The sequence below is a fragment of the Urocitellus parryii genome, chromosome 6 (genome assembly GCF_045843805.1).
Source record: "Urocitellus parryii isolate mUroPar1 chromosome 6, mUroPar1.hap1, whole genome shotgun sequence".
Taxonomy (NCBI): Eukaryota; Metazoa; Chordata; class Mammalia; order Rodentia; family Sciuridae; genus Urocitellus; species Urocitellus parryii.
In genome coordinates, this window is record NC_135536.1 from 117698029 (window position 1) to 117718191 (window position 20163).

Below are 20163 nucleotides of genomic sequence, written 5' to 3' on the forward strand. Positions count from 1 at the left end.
CCTTCCTGCTCTCCCCACCCCCTAACTCCCACCCCCAGCTAAGGAACTGCCTGCCTGTTCACATGGAAGACAAGTTTTGTCAAGACCTCACTAGTAGAGAAGCCCTACCACCCCCACTAGTTCTGTTCAAGGCTGCCTACTGACCTTGGTTTTCCCCAATGGATTGTTGGATCTGTTTTTGATGTGTATATACAAAGAATTTACTGTGGGAAAAGGGCTTGGTCTGCCTCAAAGTGCAATTTGAGTGTTTTTCCTTCTGTTGTGTTCTTATCTGTCCATCTCAGGCAAGGAAATGTTCATGACATATATTGCTTTTGCCATTTGGTAAAGACTATTTCTTCTGTATTCTTTGTATCTTGTAGTAAATATTCTGTGCCCTGGATACCCTTCCTGATAGAATAAAATATGTTGTCTTTGTCAGATTAAATAAGTTGGTGGTCTTCACTTTCTAACTTTATCTCCAAATGAAAGTCTAAAATGCATATTTTTGACTCTCAGGATAAGCCTTTTGTCAGAGGCCAGGTCCTTTTCTTGCTCCAGGTGATCCAGCTGCTATGATAAACATGGTGTTTCTCCTTCACCTCTTATAATAATCATTTAATATTCAGTTATCCACAGTGAATGGGAAGAGAGCATGGATTTTTTTTTTTTAATACCAGGGATTGAAAACTCAGGGGCTATTAACCACTGTGCCATATGCCCAGCTCTTTTTGTTTTATTTATTTGTTTGTTTGTTTGTTTGTTTTTGGATGCATGATCTCACTAAGTTGCTTAGGGCCTTGGTAAGTTGCTGAGGTTGGCTTTGAACTTGCAATCATCCTGTCTCACCCTCCTGAGCCCTTGAGATTACAGGCATGCAATTAATGGCGCAGTTTGTCATTAAATTCAACATCTTTCCTTTCAAAGTCTTATCGGTGGGCTGGAGATGTGGCTTAGATGTAGAGTGCTTGCCTAGCATGCCTAAGGCCCCAATTTCAATCCCCAGCACTACAAAAATAAAAATAAAAATCTTTTGTTGGTTTTTCTAGCACGTGGATGGTAAAATTGAGTTGTTTCATAGGGTTTGCCTATTGTGTTCCAATTGAGCCAATATTCATTAATTGTCCAAGGGCTGATCTAAGGAAAGGTTGAAGTGAGAGTTTGACCCACTTATGCCTTGAGGATATTGCAAGGCCTAAGAGTCTAGTGGCAAGATTGGCAGTAGAAGATCAGATAATGGTGCACATCCAGGCACTTGAGGTGTACCCCTCCCAGCCAGCCAAGGTGTGGTAATCCAGCATCAGGCAGAGCAGAGAGGGTCTGACAGTCCACTCTTGCCAACTTCTCTTCTGTTCACTTGGAAGACAAGTTTTGTCAAGACCTCACTAGTAGAGCAGCCTTGCAGTTTTTAAGGAAAGAGATGGCATGACCATAATCATCATTTATTATTAACCATAGCAGAATACAACATTATGTCACTATTGAATTTCACCCAAGCAATTAGTAGTGCAAGTTGGAGTATCAAAAACAGTGATTTAGCTGGGCATGGTGGTGCCTGCCTGTAATTCTAGCTTTTGGGGAGGCTGAAGCTGGGGGATTGCAAATTTAAGGCCAGCTCCAGCAACTTAGCCAGGCTTGACTCAAATAAAAATTATAAAGGGCTGGAGATGTAGCTCAGTGGCAGAGTACCCTTGAGTTCAATTACCAGTAGGGAATATGGGGCGGGGGGGGGGCAGTAAAATTAGCCTCCCAGATTGTAGAGCAGCTAGAATTCCCATACATTGCTGATGGGAGTATAAATGGGTATAACCACTTTGGAATCTGTTTTGTGGCTAACATGCTGAGCCTGTTACCCAGCAGTTCTACTTCTGGGTGTATACCCAACAGAAACAAGTGCTGTTCTTCATAAAAGACACATGCAAAGATATTGATAGCATCACTATTCATGATAGTTGGAAACGAAAAATAACTCAAATGCCCATCAGTAGTAGAATGGACTAATAAGTTGTGGCACAGATATAATGCAGTACAGTAAAAAAATGAACTGCTGCTGTATACCTGAAATGACTCTCATAGTCCTAATGTTGAGCAAAAGCCAAACACAAAAGATTATATTTTATTTATTTTTTAATATTTTTAGTTGTATATATATTATTTATTTTTTAATATTTTAGTTGTATATATATATTATTTATTTTTTAATATTTTTAGTTGTATATATAATACCTTTATTTTATTTATTTGTTTTTATGTGGCACTGAGGATCAAACCCAGTGACTCACACATGCTGAGGCAAGCGCTCTACCTCTGAGCCACAAGCCCAGCCCAAAAGATTACATTTTAAAAGAAGGTTATGGGGCTGGGGTTGTGGCTCAGTGACAGAGCACTTGCCTAGCATGTGTGAGGCACTGGGTTCGATCCTCAGTGCCACATAAAAAAATAAATAAAAGCCACAGTGGTGGCGCTTGCCTATAATCCCAGGGCTTGGGAGGCTAAGGCAGGAGGATCAGGAGTTTAAAGCCAGCCTCAGCAACAGCGAGGCAATAAACAACTCAGTGAAACCCTGTCTCTAAATAAAATTCAAAATAGGGCTAGGGATGTGGCTTAATGATCAAGTGCCCCTGAGTTCAATCCCTGTACCTAAATAAATAAATTAAAGTTTTGGTGGTGGTGGTGGTGGTTGTTTTTAAGTGACTTTAAAAAAAAAAAAAAAGTATGAGATTTTTTTTAAAAAAGCTTATATACTGTATTCTTCCATTTATATAAAGTTCAGGAAAATGCATTTCAGGATAGTGGTTAATTACCTCCAGGCTGGTGGGATCAGAGGATGGATATTGATTGAGAATGGCTGTGGTGGAGTTTTCTGGGACCCTGGAAACATTCTGTATTTTGTCTTGAAGGATGGTTACATAGGTGCATATGGAAGTATAGATCCATTGTATACTTAGGTTAGTGCACCATACCATATGTAAGTCAGACCCACTCAGTATGCAATTGGAGGCAGCAGATTTAAGTATACCTGTCAGCCCAGTAAAAGGATACTAGCGGGCTGGGGATGTGGCTCAAGCGGTAGCGCGCTTGCCTGGCATATGTGCAGCCCGGGTTTGATCCTCAGCACCACATACAAACAAAGATGTTGTGTCCGCCGAAAACTAGAAAATAAATATTAAAAAATTTATTCTCTCTCTCTCTCTCTCTCTCTCTCTCTTTAAAAAAAAAAAAAAAAAAAAAAAAGTGGGATCTGGGGCTGGGCTCGCTGTGTCACAAGGACGATCCAGAGCTCTGAACTCAGCCACCAGGCTTCCCTTTAAAAAAAAATAAAAAAATAGGATACTAGCATGTCCTTGCCTCTGCCCTGCCCTCTGGAACAGTCAGGCTACAGACTGCTGGACACTGCCACCCAGTCTCCCCATGGGGAGGTATTTTCTACATAAACAAGTTGGGGAAAAATCACCAGTCATTTCCCTGAGCAGCACAAGAATGCTATAGAGGAGTGGTTCGGAAGCTGGCCTGCCTGCCTGTGCACATTCCCTGCTTAACATGAGTTTTTCTAAACTCATCTAGGCTCCCTGGTCAGCTCTCTTGACAGGCTATGGAAATGATTAATGATCTCTTTCAAAGCCAGGAAAAAGCAGCAAGGGTCCCTAGTAGGGCCACGCCCTGGGTCCTGGGCCCTCACCCCTGACCAGTAGGCAGGAAAGCAGCCATATGAGTCTGTCTGGGGACCCTGCTCCTTATTGCTTCTGGTCTTCACTTGAACATGCCCATATTCTGTTATGAAGAGGAAGTGGCTTTCCTTTCAGCACTCTGCCATCTTCCATCTTTGTCTCTAGAGCCAGAGGTGGCCATTTCCTTTCTTGCCCTCACCTCTACCCTAGCTACTTCTGTATTGTCTGATAGAAAGAAAGGTAAAGTGCCAGGGAACATTTTTTGTTGGCCATATCTGTACTGGAAGAGCCTGATGACAACTCTGGCCTGCTAGTGCCAGTGCCCAGCAGCATTCCCACCAACAAGGGTTAAAACCCCAGGAGTCCCACAGGGAGGCTTCACTGGGTCCCTGGCCCTTATAAAAGCCTTTTACATCCGTCCCTGGTGCTGCCTCAGGCTCCCTGGCTGAAATCTGATAAGGAGCCTCTTTGTTGCAACTGTCAGTCTCCTTTATTGAGGAGGGAACTGGAGACCAGCGGTATTTCTTGGGGTACAGATAAGGCCCTGGATTCCTGTCAGAGGGAGCATGATTAATTACCCTCAATCCTAGCTCCTGCTTTGATAGCAGTGACTGACAGTCTGCAGGCTTCTCCATCAGGTGCTCTGCACCCCACCCCCCTCTGCCTCCATCACCCTGCATGTTGGAAGCTGAGATTTGGTTTTCTGCAGGACCAACACCAGTGACCCTCAGAGAGCTCAATTCAGATGTGTGATTGCCTCCTTGATGGTACACAACAAGCTGCTTTTGTGCTTATTGTGGTCACAGGTTTACCTCTCTCAGGTGAACAGCTTCCTTAGAGGAGGATATTAAAGAGAGTCAGAGACCCTGTCCCCTTCTCCTGAAGAAAGGGGTAAGAACCATTACTTGTGGACTTGAACTTCATGGACCTAGTCTTAAACCCCATAGAAGGTCCTTCACAGGAAAAGATCCCAAATCATGCATTTCAAAGTCACTTGGCAACATTATTCCCTAAAAGTGAGTTATCCTCTCTCTGGTAGTCACAATTATCAATTTATGTTTTGATTTTTTATTCTGAAAGTCATAAGACTTTAGAACTGAAAGTCAGTTCTAAAACTCCTCATTTCATAGATGGGGAAACTGAATCTGTGGAATCTGTTGAGTCCCCGAGTCCCACTCCCCAGGAGTATGTATTAGCTAAAAGACTCTACCTCTTTCTTTCTTTTTTTAAAAATTATTTATTTATTTAGTTAGTTAGTTAGTTTTCGGCGAACACAACATCTTTGTATGTGGTGCTGAGGATCGAACCTGGGCCGCACGCATGCCAGGTGAGTGCGCTACCGCTTGAGCCACATCCCCAGCCCCGTACTGCTTTCTTCATAGAAGAATCTTCTTTGACAAGGGAAATGACTACCAGGTCCATTCAGCATAAGGTGAACTGTTGAGATAGACCAACCTGAGGATTCCAGTTGAATCTTGGTCATCAGAAGAATTAAAGCCAGGGCAGATTTTTTGTATCTGGATTGTCTAGATAATGTGCAAAAATCATATTGTCATCTAGAGTTACCAAGTGGGTGGCCTCAGCTGTGTTTCTGACAGTGCTCAGGGGCCAACCTGCCCCGGGAGCTGCTTTAACCCTTTAACAGAGGAGACAGACTGATTCCCTTATTGACTTGATCTCTGGAACCAGAGTGCCTGACCAGAGGGGTCCATGTGCAGTGAGGTGGAATGAGGGAAAGCAGGATCCCAGTATACCCAGGGTGGGACTGGCTGCAGGGGCCACTACCAGGGTGTCCCTGCATTAGCTGCAGCGCTCTGGTATGAGGAGATGATTCCCAGGAATGGCTGCTCTCCCTTTGCAGGTTCTGGGAGAAGCCATTTTATAGCCTGGACTTCAAACACCACTTGGACCCTTCTTGTCTTCTCAGATTCTGCATTTACCATTTCCCTTCCCTAAGCAGTTCTCATTCTAATACAGTCACACTCTGGGTGGTTATAGAGAGACTAATTTTTAACAAAATTTCTACATCTGTAACAGTGTTACTCTTCAAAGAAGCTGTCTCAAATGGCTGAACATTTAGTCCATTGACTATTCAGAATGAACATGTCATTCCTCTCTGGGGAGTTGCCCTTACAGACAGTTTGAGCTACACTGGAAAGTCTGTCTTAGATGTCCACATCTCCTCTTCAGTCAAAAAACAGTATAGCTGGGGTTGTGGCTCAGCGGTAGAGTGCTCGCCTAGCACGTACAAGGCCTTGGGTTCGATCCTCAGTACCACATAAAAATAAATAAATAAATAAAGGTAAAAAATAGTATAAATATCCTTTCAGGATGAAGGGATCCTGATCCCTTCATCCTGTTCACTTGGCTTGCTTCCAAATGAATGATGACCATTTCTAAAAGTATAATGTATTCTCTACATTTGACAATTTACCACTGCAAAGAGATCCCGAAGAAAATAATGCAAAGTCTGAAAGCTGTTAATACATGGAGTTCTAAAATTGTATGGTATGTCTCTCCAAGGTGGTCTAATAAATGGTACTCCCTCAGCTGGGCAAACCCTGCTGTGCTGTAAACCCTCAGCCATGAGCTGGGGTTGTGGCGCGGTGGTAGAGCGCTCGCCTAGCATGCATGAGGCACTGGGTTCGATCCTCAGCACCACATAAAAATAAAATAAAGATATTGTGTCCACCTACAACTAAAAAATATATATATTTTTTTAAAAAATCCTCAACCACAACTGCTCTGTGTACTCACAAATCCAGCCACATATACTCTTAATATCTTTCCATTTTTTTTTTTACCCCATTGTATTGGAATCTCAAACTGGGATCTCAAAATCCCCTACTCTCCATCCATTCTTTACCTGTGATTAGTCTTGTACTGTGGGACCTGGCAGCACAGCACTTAAGCCCTCTGAGCCCTCAATCCTAGCTCCTGCTTTGATAGCAGTGACTGACAGTCTACAGGCTTCCCCATCTGGTGTTCTGCACCCACCTTTCCACTCCCCTCACCTTCCATGTTGGGGGTGGAGATTTGGTTTACTGCAGGACCAACACCAGTGACCCTCAGAGAGCTCTCTTCAGTTGGGTGATTGCCTCCAGTTCCCCCAGCTGTTTAATAATGATTTAATGATGGTTTAACCCATGTTGCTGGGTGTGGTTGCACATGCCAGTAACCACAACCAGTCAAGAGGCTGAGGCAGGAGAATCACAAGTTCAAGGCCAGCCTCAGCCACTTAATGAAGCCATAGGCAACTTAGCAAGACCCTGTGTCAAAATAAAAAGAGGGGCTGGAGTTGCAGCTCAGGGGTAGAACGTTACCTGGCACGTGTGAGGCACTGGGTTTGATCTTCAGCACCACATAAAAATAAAGTGAAGGCATTGTGTCCATATACAGTTAAAAATAAATAAATAAAATAAAAAGGGCTGAGGATGTGGCTCAGTGCCTCTGGGTCCAATCCCCAGTACCAAAAAATGAATGAATGAGACCTTTTTAAGACTGAAAGGGGAAGGTGACCTCTGTTGGGGCTATCAGCATTTGACACTCAAAACTGAATCTCAGCTGTCCTCCCACAAGCACGAGCATGTGTTTTAAGGTTCCTAGTTGAGTTACCACAGAGCTGAATACCTTGAGAAGCATTTTCCCTTAATCTGAATAATAGGCTTATTTATTAGCCACAATAATATTCAAGGTGTGGCAAAGGAAAGACTGTCCCTGCTTCACACAGCCAACAGTCCTCCTGAGATACTACATGGCATACGTGAACCTTATTTATAGAATAATTGCCAAATTTGGAAGGGTATCACAGAAATTCCTGAGGGAAGGAATCCATGTGAACTAGGGTAGTTGGACAGTTCTTTCTAGAGGGAGTGGACAGTGTTGAGGGTTGAGTGGAGGCAGGTCATTTCAGGGCTGAGGAGGGACAGTGCTGGAGAAGCAGAAGTCACTGTGGCCCAAGGAGCATGGTGAGAAATCCCAGCTGACTGGAATGAAAGGAGTTGTCAGTATGTGCTCAAATACCATATTTCACCCCATAATTGTGGTAGATTTTATGTCTTTTTTTTTACCATTATGTGAAGCTTTTTTTTATAGTAAAATTGTGCCAGTATTACTTAAAATCAATATTACTAAACTGTTTTGGTGCAAGATTTGGATCCACAGAAGACTCATGTCGGCAGCAGTGAAATGTGGTACTTTATAGATGATCTGTAACTGGGTATTGGGAACATGGGTGGTATGCTACTAGCCAGAAAGGAATATGCCTACGAAAGGAACTTCAAAGGGTGAATCAGTGGAGCCTCCTAACAACCTAAAAGTGGGTAATAAGGAGAAAAGAGGAGTTAGTGCTGACTTTGAGGTTCCTGCCTAACCTATAAGAACAGTGGTATTGGGCTGGAGTTGAGCACTCGCCTGGCATGTGCGAGACCCTGGGTTCAATCCTCAGCACCACATAAAAATAAATTAGTGAAATAAAGGTATTATGTCCAACTACAACTAAAAAATAAATTTAAAAAAAAAAGAACAGTGGGGGTTAGGGGTGGGACAGAAGAAGTGATGGGGAAAGGAATTAGTTTAGAGAGATAAAAGTGAGGTCATACCCACATTCTGACTTGGAAGTGAATAGGTCACATGTGAGGATGCCCTGGAAGCTTCTGGAAATGTGAGCTTAGGAGGCCTATGTGAAGGAACCTTGGGAGTGGTCCTCCCAGACTTTCAGGAAATGCCATGGAAGCTGTGTATTTATCAAAGCCATAAGTATATTTGGGCATACAGGCCTCCAGAAGGAAGTAGTGTTAGCCCTGTCCTGCTAGGAGATCAATTCTGCCACATCAGGCTTTTGTCTTTGTGGTAGGAGTGAGGTTCACTGTCCACAACAGCATGGGGAGATGTTAACCACTTTGTGAACTGTTGTGTCTGAGTATATCAGTAATCCGCTGATACTTTACCTATGAATATTTTCAGTCTAACTCCATGATCCCTTTGTCCTTGACTCTTGAAAGACCACTGGTCAAGACAAAGGTCTTCAAGATTGGTCACTCCTTCCCACTCTTAGGAAAGAGGTGTGATCCTGCCATAGCATTACCACATTCTCCCTCTTCAGAAATGTGGGACCCTTGACTCCATTCTCTGGCTTTTGATGCTTAGGACTGAAAAGAAAACTGGCCTGCCTTTAGGGGAGAGAGCGGGAGAAGCAGAGCAGCAAATAGCCGGCCCCCCCCCCCCCCCCCCCCCCCCCCGTGCTCAAGCTGTTGTGACACCACCAGAGAGCTCAGTGTGTCCTCAGTGAGATGGGGGCAGGCAGGGGAGGTACACGAAAAGCAGCAGCAGCCTGTGTACAGTAAAAGGAGTTTGCCATCAAAAGGCAACAAGTCTTATACTCTGCCCTGGACGGTGACCCTTCCCTGTGGAATTCTCCCCTCTGACCTATAGATCATTAATCCCGGGGCTGCCAAATGACAGTCATCCATCACGCCTCCTGACGAGCATCCCAGCCGGCTGTGAAGGGACCCCAGTACCGCCCTCCCTTCCATCCCCTGGTGCTCATTAGTAGCCCTTCCTGCCCGGTGCCAGGTTTCCTAATCAAGTCCCTGGCTCCTCTCACTTCCCCTCGGGGCTATTGGGCGGAAGCTGTTCTGACCCTCCCTCTTTCAGAGGCCACAGAGGGGGTGGGGTGATTAGTGGAAAGAGAATTGTTGAGTGGCTTTTCATTCCCCTGGAGATCTGTTTGTCCAGCAGCTCCTTTGACATGGTGAGGCACACAGGAAAGAAAGAAACCATGTCTCCATCCTGTAGCAGGAGGGGAGAAGTAGGCAGGCAGTATGCAAAGGAATATACTATTAACAAACTGCTACCAGGGAGTAACAAGGTTCTAGCCAGGTGTATGATCAGGAAGGGCCTCTCCTTCCAGGGAGTCAGGATAAGGCCTGCCAGAGGAAGCAGCCCCTGAGTAGAGTCCAGATGCTCCAGAGGAGTATAAATTGCCAAATCATTAGGAAATAATCTGGAATTGTATTGCAAACAGTCAACCCCACTGAATTCATCTAGTCCTGCCCTCTTATTTACAAATGGGAAAACAGATCCAGAGAAGCTAAGTGTCTTGCCTAAGGCCACTTACCCTGGGAGTTGGACCTGTCCTTCTCATCCTAAAGAGAATCAACAGCTAGTCTGACAGCTTTCAGGTTTGGGGAATTTGAGTTAAATCACACTTCTAAGCAGATTCATGAACAGTGTTTCCAACTCAGCTAAGTGTGAGCATACGCAGGCATCTTTCTCAGCCCTGTCTTTCTCTTATTATATGATCACAGGGACCCCCATCAACCGGATCCCCATCATGGCCAAGCAGATCCTGGATCTATACATGCTGTATAAGCTGGTGACAGAGAAGGGGGGCCTGGTGGAGATCATTAACAAGAAGATCTGGAGGGAAATCACCAAAGGCCTGAACCTGCCCACATCTATCACCAGCGCCGCCTTTACCCTCAGGACCCAGTGAGTGACCAGGGCTGGGGAAGGAGGTGGAAGCTAGAGAAAGGGGATGTTTTAGTCCAGAGCTGGAGGAGGGAGGAATGGAATTCCTGAAACAGTGAGGAGCTTTAGAGATGAATCTCACACTAGACCAGGTAACAGTGAGAGTCGCCCTAACCCAGGGTCTTCTGTGTACTGGTACTTTACCATTCTCTTTTATTTAAACCTCTGTCTTGTGAAGTATACATTTCCCTAATTTCTATATTATAAAAACTAAGTCTTTGAGGTTGAATGATTTGGTCAAGGCTATACCAGCCAATAAGTGGTAGAGCTGAGATTCAGGCCTGGGTGTCTGTCTATCTCTAAAATCCACACTCTTTCCAGAGTATTGCCTCCCAAACAGCACTTGCGCCACAAGTGGCCCTTCTTACCTGACACTCAGCTTGCAGTCAGGCTCCATGGTATCACGACCTATTTTTGTCACTATTTGAGTTAGTTTCAAAAGTCACAGAAGCAGTAGAACCACAAGTAGCACTAGAGAATGAAGGCCAGAGGGGAATCTGTTCTTTGGGAACACTCTGGAAGTTGCTATGTGAAGAATAGGGAATGAACAGCTGACACATCAGTTTGGTAGTATGTCATGCTCTTGTTGAAAGATAGAAGCATCTTATCTGTTGGAACTATTCCAGTAGAAGTTGGGAACAGAGCAATGACCAGAATAGCAAGGTTTGTAGGGAGAGAATTACTTCTTGGGGCACTTGACACAAAGAAGGACATTACTTCTAGGTCCCAAGCACAGCGGAAGAAGTGTTTCTATCTATCAAAATGTTAAGATCAAGGAGTTAGGCCTGGGTGTCTATCTCTAAAATCCACACTCTTTCCAGAATATTGCCTCCCAAACAGCACTTGCTCCACAAGGGACCTCATTTCTCTCAGGGCCCTGAAAAGGCACCAAAACAAATGTGAAAATGTTAGTTAAGATGTTGCTGATTTCCCTTAATGACCAGTGCTTCAGATTTGAGCAATGTTTAGAATTAAGTAGCAGTTAAAGGGGCCTTAAATCAGCATGTCCAGTGATCCCAAACTTTTCTCTTCCACTAAGTACACCAACGTGCCCTAGAGCTTGCCTAACAGAGGCTGCTTCCAGAAACCCATCAGCTTTGCCTGGGCAGTCTCTGATGCTGTGTTCTGGGTTTTGTTTGGGTTTTGTTTGTTTGTTTTGTTTTGTTTTGTTTTGTTTTGGTACTGGGGTTGAACCCAGGAGCTCTTAACTACTGAGCCACACCCCCAGCCCTTTTTATTTATTTATTTGTATGTTTAATTGTTTACTTATTTTTTGTGCTGCTGGAAATGGAACCCAGGGCCTTGTGCATGTGAGGCAAGCATTCTACCAACTGAGCTATATCCCCAGACCCCTTTTTTATATTTTATTAGAGACAGGGTTCCACTGAATTGCTTAGTACATCACTAAGTTGCTCAGGCTGGCTTTGAACTCATGATCCTCCTGCCTCAGCCTGCTAAGCCACTGGGATTACAGGCAGGCCCCACATGTCGGGCTGTTCTGTGTTATTCTTCTTGCTTGCTTCCTTCCCCACAGGTATATGAAGTATCTCTATGCCTATGAGTGTGAGAAGAAAGCCTTGAGCTCTCCAGCTGAGCTCCAGGCAGCCATTGATGGCAACCGGAGAGAGGGCCGTCGGCCCAGCTACAGCTCCTCTCTCTTTGGCTACTCACCTGCTGCTGCTGCTACTGCTGCCGCTACTGGGGCTCCAGCCCTTCTCTCACCACCCAAGATTCGCTTCCCCATCCTTGGGCTTGGCTCCAGCAGTGGCACCAATACCAGTAGCCCTCGGATATCCCCAGCATCCACTCTCAGGAAAGGTCAGCAGGGCCCTTGGGAGAAGAGGGAAGGGAAGAAAGAAGGGAGCCCAGTTTCTCTGTGTCCCAAGATGGGGTTGTTGGGTGGGAAGGGTGATCGTGGATTGGTCTAGTTCCGCTTCCTTCACAGGTGATGGAGTCCCAATGACTACAGTGCCCGTGCCAAATCGCCTGGCTGTGCCCTTGACTTTGGCAAGCCAGCAGGCCAGTACCCGGACTGCCACACTAGAGCAGCTGCGAGAGCGACTGGAGTCAGGAGAGCCTCCTGAGAAGAAGGCTTCAAGGCTATCAGAGGAGGAGCAGCGCCTGGTACAGCAGGCCTTCCAGCGCAACTTCTTCAGCATGGCACGGCAGCTCCCCATGAAGATTAAGATCAATGGCAGGGGTGAGTGCCAGGCTCAGGGCTCAGTCTTCCCTTCCTGATACGTGCCAAACCCAACTCCATTAGAGTTTCATTCACATCTCCTGGGACCAGGCAGGCAGTGAGGTAAAGTACATAATCCTGACCTAGAAGGGGCCCCTTCAGATCTGCCTTCCAGGTCCCAAAAGAGAACCACATGGAGTTTCTTTGGCAACTAATATCTCTGTTCATCAAGCTGAGGTTTTCTAGAGAACCAGAAGTTGCTTCAGGCAGTGCCCTGGGAAGTCAAAGACAGCTGCTGTACTTCTCTTCCCCACCCACCTTTTGATCTGTCTAAATTAAAGGGCTTGGCCTACCCCCCTGTACCTCACAGGATATAGGCCAGAGCAGGGTACTGTGGTCTGGCCTTCTGGTCTGGGAGGAAAATACACTTGTTGTTCCTAAGGCTCAACAAAAGGTCAGCAGGGAAACATCAGAGTGCTGGAGGCCATCAGGAATAAAAAGTAGGAAATACAAGTTTGGCGACATAAGTGACATCTTTCCCCTTCCCCTCTACATCTTTCTAGTGGCCCACCTTCTCTTTTTCCAAAAAACTATCTCCATTTTCCTTATTCCTCTTTCTCCCCTTTCCCCTCACACACCTGTTCTTTGCCATTCTTGCTGTGACTCTGTCTCACAGCAGACATGCATAAGCATGTCCTGGAAGGAGGCAGGTGTAAAGAGAGCTAGTGCAGATTCCAGGGCAGCCAATCCCTACCCACTGTTCCTGGGTGAGGAGCAGAAGGAAGCTAGATGGTAACAGCCATTTCAGGGGCCTGCCGCCCTGTTCCTGTACAAAGCCAGAGACTAACAGAAAGGCAGCTCACTTGGAAGAATTCTTGGTGCTCTGTGTGTTGCAGAGACAGAGTCCCTATGTGCTAGCTGACCAAGTATTGAGAGCATACACATCTAACCCTGATGATTTACAATCAAGGGGCAAGGGACAGGGTAAATCCTCAAGAGTCAAGGCTGAGTTTTGTTGGTCTCTGATTTCCTATACCCAGTGTCTAATGGGTACTCATAGTTTGCCAAATCACCCCAAGAGTATTAGTGCACAACTGTAGAACTGGCCAGCCTGCCTGCTGACTGTGATCCCTTCTCTCCAAGAGCAGAGGGGAAAAGAACTGGTTCACTGAGTAACTGGGTGCAGTGGCACATGCCTGTTCTCCTAGTGACCTGGGAGGCTGAGGGAGAAGGATCACAAGTTTAAAGCCAGCCTCAGTAACCTATCAAGACCCTGTCTGAATAAAATGACTATGAGTGTGGCTTAGTGGTTTAGTGCCCCTGGGTTCAACTCTGGTACCAAAAAAAAAAAAAAGAAAGAAAGAACTGGTTCACTGGAGAAAGTCAGTAGTGGGAAGCTGACTGAGCCTGGTTCCCTCTCACACTGTGTGTTCAGGAGGTGGTTATGTTATGTAGGTGCTTTCTAATGGTGTGAGGGCTTGAGTCAGGGGTTGCCAGGAAGCACCAGAGAGAACAGTAGGAGCATAATAGGAGGCTTGACCAGACTTGCTTCTCCCTTTCACCACCAGAAGACAGAGCAGATGCCTCGACTGCAGCCCTGAACCTGACCACAAGCAGCATTGGGAGCATTAACATGTCTGTGGACATCGATGGCACCACCTATGCAGGTAGGCCCTAGAGTCCCGGAAGATGCCCACACAGTGGCAGCCAGTAGCAGTTCAGTTCCCTGACTGGCCCTGCTTCCTTTCACATTGTCTCAGTTCCAAAGGTAAAGGGGTTCTTCTGGACTACAGAAGAATAAAGGATGCTGAAGGATGCCACCCCCAACATTGACAGATACCCTTCATCTAACTCTTTTTTGGTTGATGGTTGGTAGATTAATTGAAGAAATCATTTATGTGAGGATTCATAATCAATACTACATTAGTGCCTTTAAACATTGTAGTAACTTACAAGTTAAGTTAGTGCCCACCAAGAATGGGTCTTGCAATACATGCATCTCCTTTCTCTGACCATAACACACACTCATATTACATTATGTGTCATTCCCTTTCTTTAAAATGGACCATGGGTTGAGACCCTGGCAAAGGAGTCTAACTGCAGCACAATCAATCTACATTTTTATGGTTTCTTCCCCAGTCTTTTTCAGTTGTTCCTAAACCAAATTTACCAACAGTTTTTTGTTTGTTGGTTGGTTTTGTACCTTTACTGAGCCTCTTTAAAGTGTTCAGCTTCATATTCATAGAAACAGCAGTTCTTTTCCACTGCCATTCCAGTGGTTTAGGGACCACCTTGGGAACAAGTCCAGCTGAGTGTTGGTAAGTACAACTATCATTAGGGGCCACAAGGCCTGGGCTAGGTGTCACTTGCCTGTTTTACCCAGGATGTAAAAGAGTGTCAGCCAGCCTGGAGAGGCATCCAGTACAGAGGCTTTAAAACCCTACAGCTGCACCTTCTATCAAAACTGGGGGTGTAGCTGGTTGTGATGGTGCATACCTGTAATCTTAGTGACACCCTGTCTGAGAAAATAAAAAGGGCTGGGGATGAAGCTCTGTGCTAAAGCACCCCTGGATTAAATCTCCACTTCCAAAAACAACAACAAACAACTGGAGGTGCTTTCCCAGGGCTTTGCCTGTTTGAATGCTTCTGTTCTGCTGCACCACCATACAGGCCCCATGCTGTAGGTCTCTGGTGGGCTACCTACCACCAGCATAGGGCCTTTCCCCACCCTCCTAGTGCTTTTCTCTTCTCCAGCTCCTCCCCTGTCCTTGCTGGCACCACTAAAGTAGAGTCCCTGGAGGCCTCCCCTCCTCTCTCACCCAGGTTCCTCTCACTCCCCAAAGAATACTCTGATATCCCTCTCCTGCCCAAAATTTTCAGGGCCTCCATGGCCCTTGCAAACCACACCACCTTGCCTGAGCATCTTTCCAACCCCATCTGCTATAGCCCTGGCCATCACTACCCCTTGGTTGTCCCACACACTTCAACCAGCCCTTGTCAGTTTGCACCTCTCCCTGGTGTGTCTGTGTCTCAGATTCTCTGGCCATGCTTTTCTTCAGTTGGCCACTTTTCCCGCTTCCAGTAGTCCAGGCTCACTCTCCTGCTGGATCCTTTACATCCTACCCTCCCTTGCTCTCCAAACCCTCTCCAGTGTTCCCACAACACTGGCTACACTGGTCTCAGAGCATTTGTAATGTTCTAGCGAAGTTACTGTTTCTTCTCTGTCCCCTTAGCAGTGTGTGAGCACAGGAAGGCAGGACAGTGTCTGGGCTTCTGTTGGCACCCTGCATTGTATGGAGAACAGAGCATACTTAGGGTTAGACCTGCAGTCAGTCAGTCCTTGTTGAACTGAGTCCGCTGTCTCTTCAGCCCACACTGTTTCTCCTCCCCACCCTAGGTGTGCTGTTTGCCCAGAAACCAGTGGTCCACCTCATTGCAGGCTCTGCTCCCCAGAGCATTGGCAGCAGTGCCAGCAGCAGCAGCTCTCACTGCTCACCAAGTCCTACCTCATCACGGGGCACCCCCAGTGCAGAGCCCTCCACCAGCTGGTCCCTCTGACGGGCAGCACCCAGCTCCCCACTCCCTACTCCTGCCGAGAGTGAAGGAAGTTGATGCACAGAAGTTACCTCATCTCATGGAGCCCACATCAAACACCATTTGGCCAGACGTTGAGAGTTTGGACATGACCGTCTGTCCAGGCTCCTTTCAGGTCCTGCTGTTCTCTGGGGACAGGGAGAGGCTAGAGGGTGGGACAGGTCAGCGTTGTCCAATCAGGGATTGACCTGGAGAACTGGGCAGAGGTCTGGGTGTCCAGCTTTCTCTAGGGTTCCCCGGCCACCTCCCATCCCGGGTCACAGTGTATCGACAATCTGAAAGCCGACACAGGGCTGGAGGCCCTCCATATCCCTTCCCCTTTAATTTATTTCCTTTTCCCTGCCTTCTACCATCACCCCAACTCCACTGCTCTCTTCCTTGACCCAGTCCCCCAGTTTTAAAATCCCTTGTGGTGCTGCTAGGAGCCAAGAGCGTGCCTTCCTGGCTCTTGTCTGCAGAGCATGGGATGGGGCCCTCCCAGCCCACCTAGCCTACTGTTTGGTTCCTAGAGGGTGGGTCCCTCAAATCCAAGTCATGAATCAGTACTCAGGATCCTATATCCCCTTTTAAAGGGCCTGAGAAAGAGCACGTGAGAACAGACTTCAGTCCCAGGGCCTCCAGGCAGCTGCTGAAGAGAAGCAGAGCTTAGGCTGCCTAGGCCCTGGCACCCACTTCATACGGATCCTATTCTGACCCTCCCAAACCTCAGGCTCCCCACTTGCCCTTGTTGGCCAGCACTCCCAAGACAACCCATTTGTCCCTGGCTCCTGTCATCGTCTCTTGGGGCCATCTGAGCCCCATTAGCCCCAGATGTGCTGATGTCAGGTTCACTGAAATACCTCAGATTTGTAATTGTTGATGTTTGATTCTTCAGGAAGTATTTGCATCTCTGAAATCTTTTTTATATGTGTTTTGCTGACTTTTTGTTTTTTATTTTTAAATTGTTATTGTTGTTGCTGTTGTTGTAGCACCAAAGAAATGAGAGCGGATCACCCCAGCCAGATGAGGCTCAGTAGCCAGCCCTGGCTCAGTAGCCAGCCCCTCCAGCCCTGCCCGGGCCCCAGCCCACAGGCCAGGCGGGAGCAGGTGGGATGACTCAGGGATCACTGTGGTGGGAGGGAGGGGCAGATGGAGAGGCCCACTCTTGCTGGCTGCTTCTGAAGAGGGCCTTGACTCCTGTGTTCTGCCGCCCTCTGCTCCAGCTGACAGGGTAGGGCAGGACATCTCTCCTCACTCAGCATTCCCACCTCAGGACATGAGGTAGGTGGCTGTGGGCCCTGCTGGTGGCCAAGCTACCCAGGGAACGAGGAAATGCTGAGAGAGCTCCTTCTCTTCTCTTGGCTCCCGCTGCTCCTGTGTGGTAAAGAAGGCGTGATGCTTGCACAAGGCTCGCCTCTCGGCCAAAAGAGTTCACTGGAACACCACCCACAAGAACTCCCTGGGTGGTGGCAGTGGAGATCACAGCATGGCCTATACTTGGTCCTATCTAGGGAAAGAAAGGGAAATCAAAAGCTTGCACGCAAGACATACCTCAACCTGGTAAGCAGCCGCTCTGCTGACCTGCATCTCCTCCTCCCTCCCCCGGCCTTCCACACATCTGTGCATGTGTGCACACACGTGTTCACACATGTACACACATGCATTCTCACATTTACACACATTCGCATATTTTCGCACACATTTACTCATACACATGGGCACAGCCCATCCCCTGGGGGCAGCCCCTCTGGCCTCAGAAGCCTCTCCCGCCAGGCACATGCCAGGTGTGGGCAGAGAAGGGCATCTGGAATCTGGTGCCAGTGAGAAGCCCAGGTGGCTGATTCTGGGCCCACTTGAGAGAGTCTCAGACATTTGGCCAACGTATCTTTCTCAGGGTTTGGTCACAAAAGAATGGACTCTTCCCACCCAGAAGATGCAGGGTCAGTGCACTGGGTTTTTCTGGCATTGAACCCTTTCCCTTTCCTCAGGCATCATGCTGATCTGTCCCTCCGAGTGCCCTCACTCTTTCCTAAGGCCAGCAGCAGGGGCTCAGCCAGAAAGTGTGAGAGTAGAGGCACTAGCTGGTGCCCCAGCATCCACGCTCTGGCCCAAGCAGAGCTTTCCCTGGAGGTTCAGTCCTTGAAGGCCACATGGGAGGCAGTTGGCCAGAGCAACTCTGTCCCCTCCCCTTTCCCATCTTATATGTATTTTAACCAGGAAAAATGTGATAGCACATGGGTAGCCTAGGCAGTGAATAAATACCTCAGACATCCTCTTGCAGCAAGTGTCTATATGTTGTGGTTATTTTCTATCTTACATGTTCTTGAATGTTTATATTTCAATAAAACTCTACCTCTTCACAAGCAGGTCTCTCTGTTGCTTTGAGTGACTCTTGCACGGTGTGAGGTCCTTCAGAGTGAAAAGGGAGCAAGGGAGCTGCTTCTCTGGTCCCCTGGCTTCTCTGAACCTTCTCCCCTGCACTGCTCACCTTTCATCCCCAGAGCATCTACTCTCAGGTTATCGGCTGTTTTAGCAGTGTACTCTATCATTGGGTAGTCATCAAAGCTGATTCCATTAGGGTTACCTCATTGTCCTGACAGGCATAGGGCCAGGGGATCACCTCTTTAGCTTAGCATGCTCCTGCTGAACTGCTAGATGAGATGCCAAGGGAAAAGACACAGCATCTAGACAAAGACTTGTTCTTTGGGATGTGGTATAACACGGACTCTATATGAACAGTCGACAGTGGACAGGTCCTTTTGGCTCTCTGAGCAGCACCATGACAGTAGGCAAGAACAAGCGCCTTACAAAAGGCGGCAAGAAGGGAGCCAAGAAGTGGTTGATCCATTTTCTAAGAAAGATTGGTATGATGTGAAAGCACCGGCAATGTTCAATATAAGAAATATTGGAAAAACATTAGTCACCAGGACCCAGGGAACCAAAATTGCTTCTGATGGCCTCAAGGGTCGGGTATTTGAAGTGAGTCTTGTTGATCTGCAGAATGATGAAGTTGCGTTTAGGAAGTTCAAGCTAATTACTGAGGATGTTCAGGGAAAAAACTGCCTGACCAACTTCCATTGCAATTGGATCTTACCCATCATTGACTACCGGTCCAGCATACAGTCACACCTGTGGATAGGTCTTTGTACTACCAGCAGGGGGGGGGGTGAGGTTCTTTGCCTCACCTCTGTTGGCCCTCAAATTTTAGCTGAACGACCATGACAAGCAGAAGGGAGGAAGATACACCAAGTCAATTGATGGCTCCTTTTGGAAAAATTGTACCACCGATGACACCATCAGCAAAAATACCCCAACACTACCACAAGTCGCTGCACCAACAGATATTCACAATGCATACAAGTGAGTTCACAATGCATACAAGTGATACATAGTCCAGGCAAGTTCTGCAAGCAGTTCAGTGATGGCTATTGCAGAAGCTGTAGATTGGTTTTATCTTTGTCTTCACCGGCACTGGGATGAAGATAGGAATTCTGGCAATAATGGCTAAAGAAAAAATTATGTAACATTCCAGAAGGCACTAAAAGAAAACAATTTTCTTAACAATGTACCTTATCTTGAACAGAACTATTAAATATAATGAAAAGGAAAGGTGAAAGTAAACAAACAGATCTGTTAACCTCCTTTTTTGTTCACATATTAAAACAATCCTCAACAGCTGTTTACCCAATTTAAATTAAACCATTTAAATCACGTGAATAAAAAAAATTTTTGGATCCATTTTTTATGAGCGTTCATCATATATGATATATAGACATACGTACATACAAACATACAACATAAAAGGTGGAAGCTGGAGCAACTCACCTGGGAATCTCTGGAGGTCTTCCCAGGAAGTGCCATTATATGTGGAAGAGCCAGCTAGAGATGTTTAGGAAGAGCCCTTCCAGCAGGGAACTGATGGGTGTGGAAATGCAGTGGCATCAGAGAATCTGGTGTTAGACTAGCCAGTGCCAAGGGTCAGAGGGGTGGGAGTGGTGGGGGATTGGGAAAAGATAAGACTCCAGACTAAAAGATTTGGGTACCATCTTCTGAGAATCAGAGGCTGTGTTTTAACCAGAGTTCAGGTTTAGAAAGGCTCTTCCAAGCCAGGTGAAGTAAGATATCTATAATCCTAGCAACTCGGGTGCTGTGGCAGGAGAATCCCAAGCTTGAGGCTAGCCTGGGCAACTTAGCGAAGACCTCATCTCAAAAGGGCTGGGGGTATAGTTCCGT

The 20163-nt window shown here is 46.7% G+C and overlaps 1 protein-coding gene and 1 pseudogene across 1 annotated transcript in view; both read left to right on the top strand.

Annotated features, from left to right (window-relative positions):
* The window catches only part of Arid3b (AT-rich interaction domain 3B), a 47580-nt gene extending 29355 nt beyond the window's left edge, over positions 1-18225 (top strand). Inside the window, exons 5-9 of the mRNA XM_026387799.2 lie at positions 9956-10139; positions 11713-11996; positions 12124-12378; positions 13926-14024; positions 15755-18225. Of these exons, the coding sequence (XP_026243584.1) occupies positions 9956-10139; positions 11713-11996; positions 12124-12378; positions 13926-14024; positions 15755-15915 (983 nt within the window). The 3' untranslated portion in view covers positions 15916-18225. The remainder of the gene's footprint in view (positions 1-9955; positions 10140-11712; positions 11997-12123; positions 12379-13925; positions 14025-15754) is intronic.
* Positions 18226-18551: 326 nt separating this feature from the next.
* On the top strand, positions 18552-19291 carry LOC144255482 (small ribosomal subunit protein eS1 pseudogene; annotated as a pseudogene).
* Positions 19292-20163: the final 872 nt, after the last annotated feature.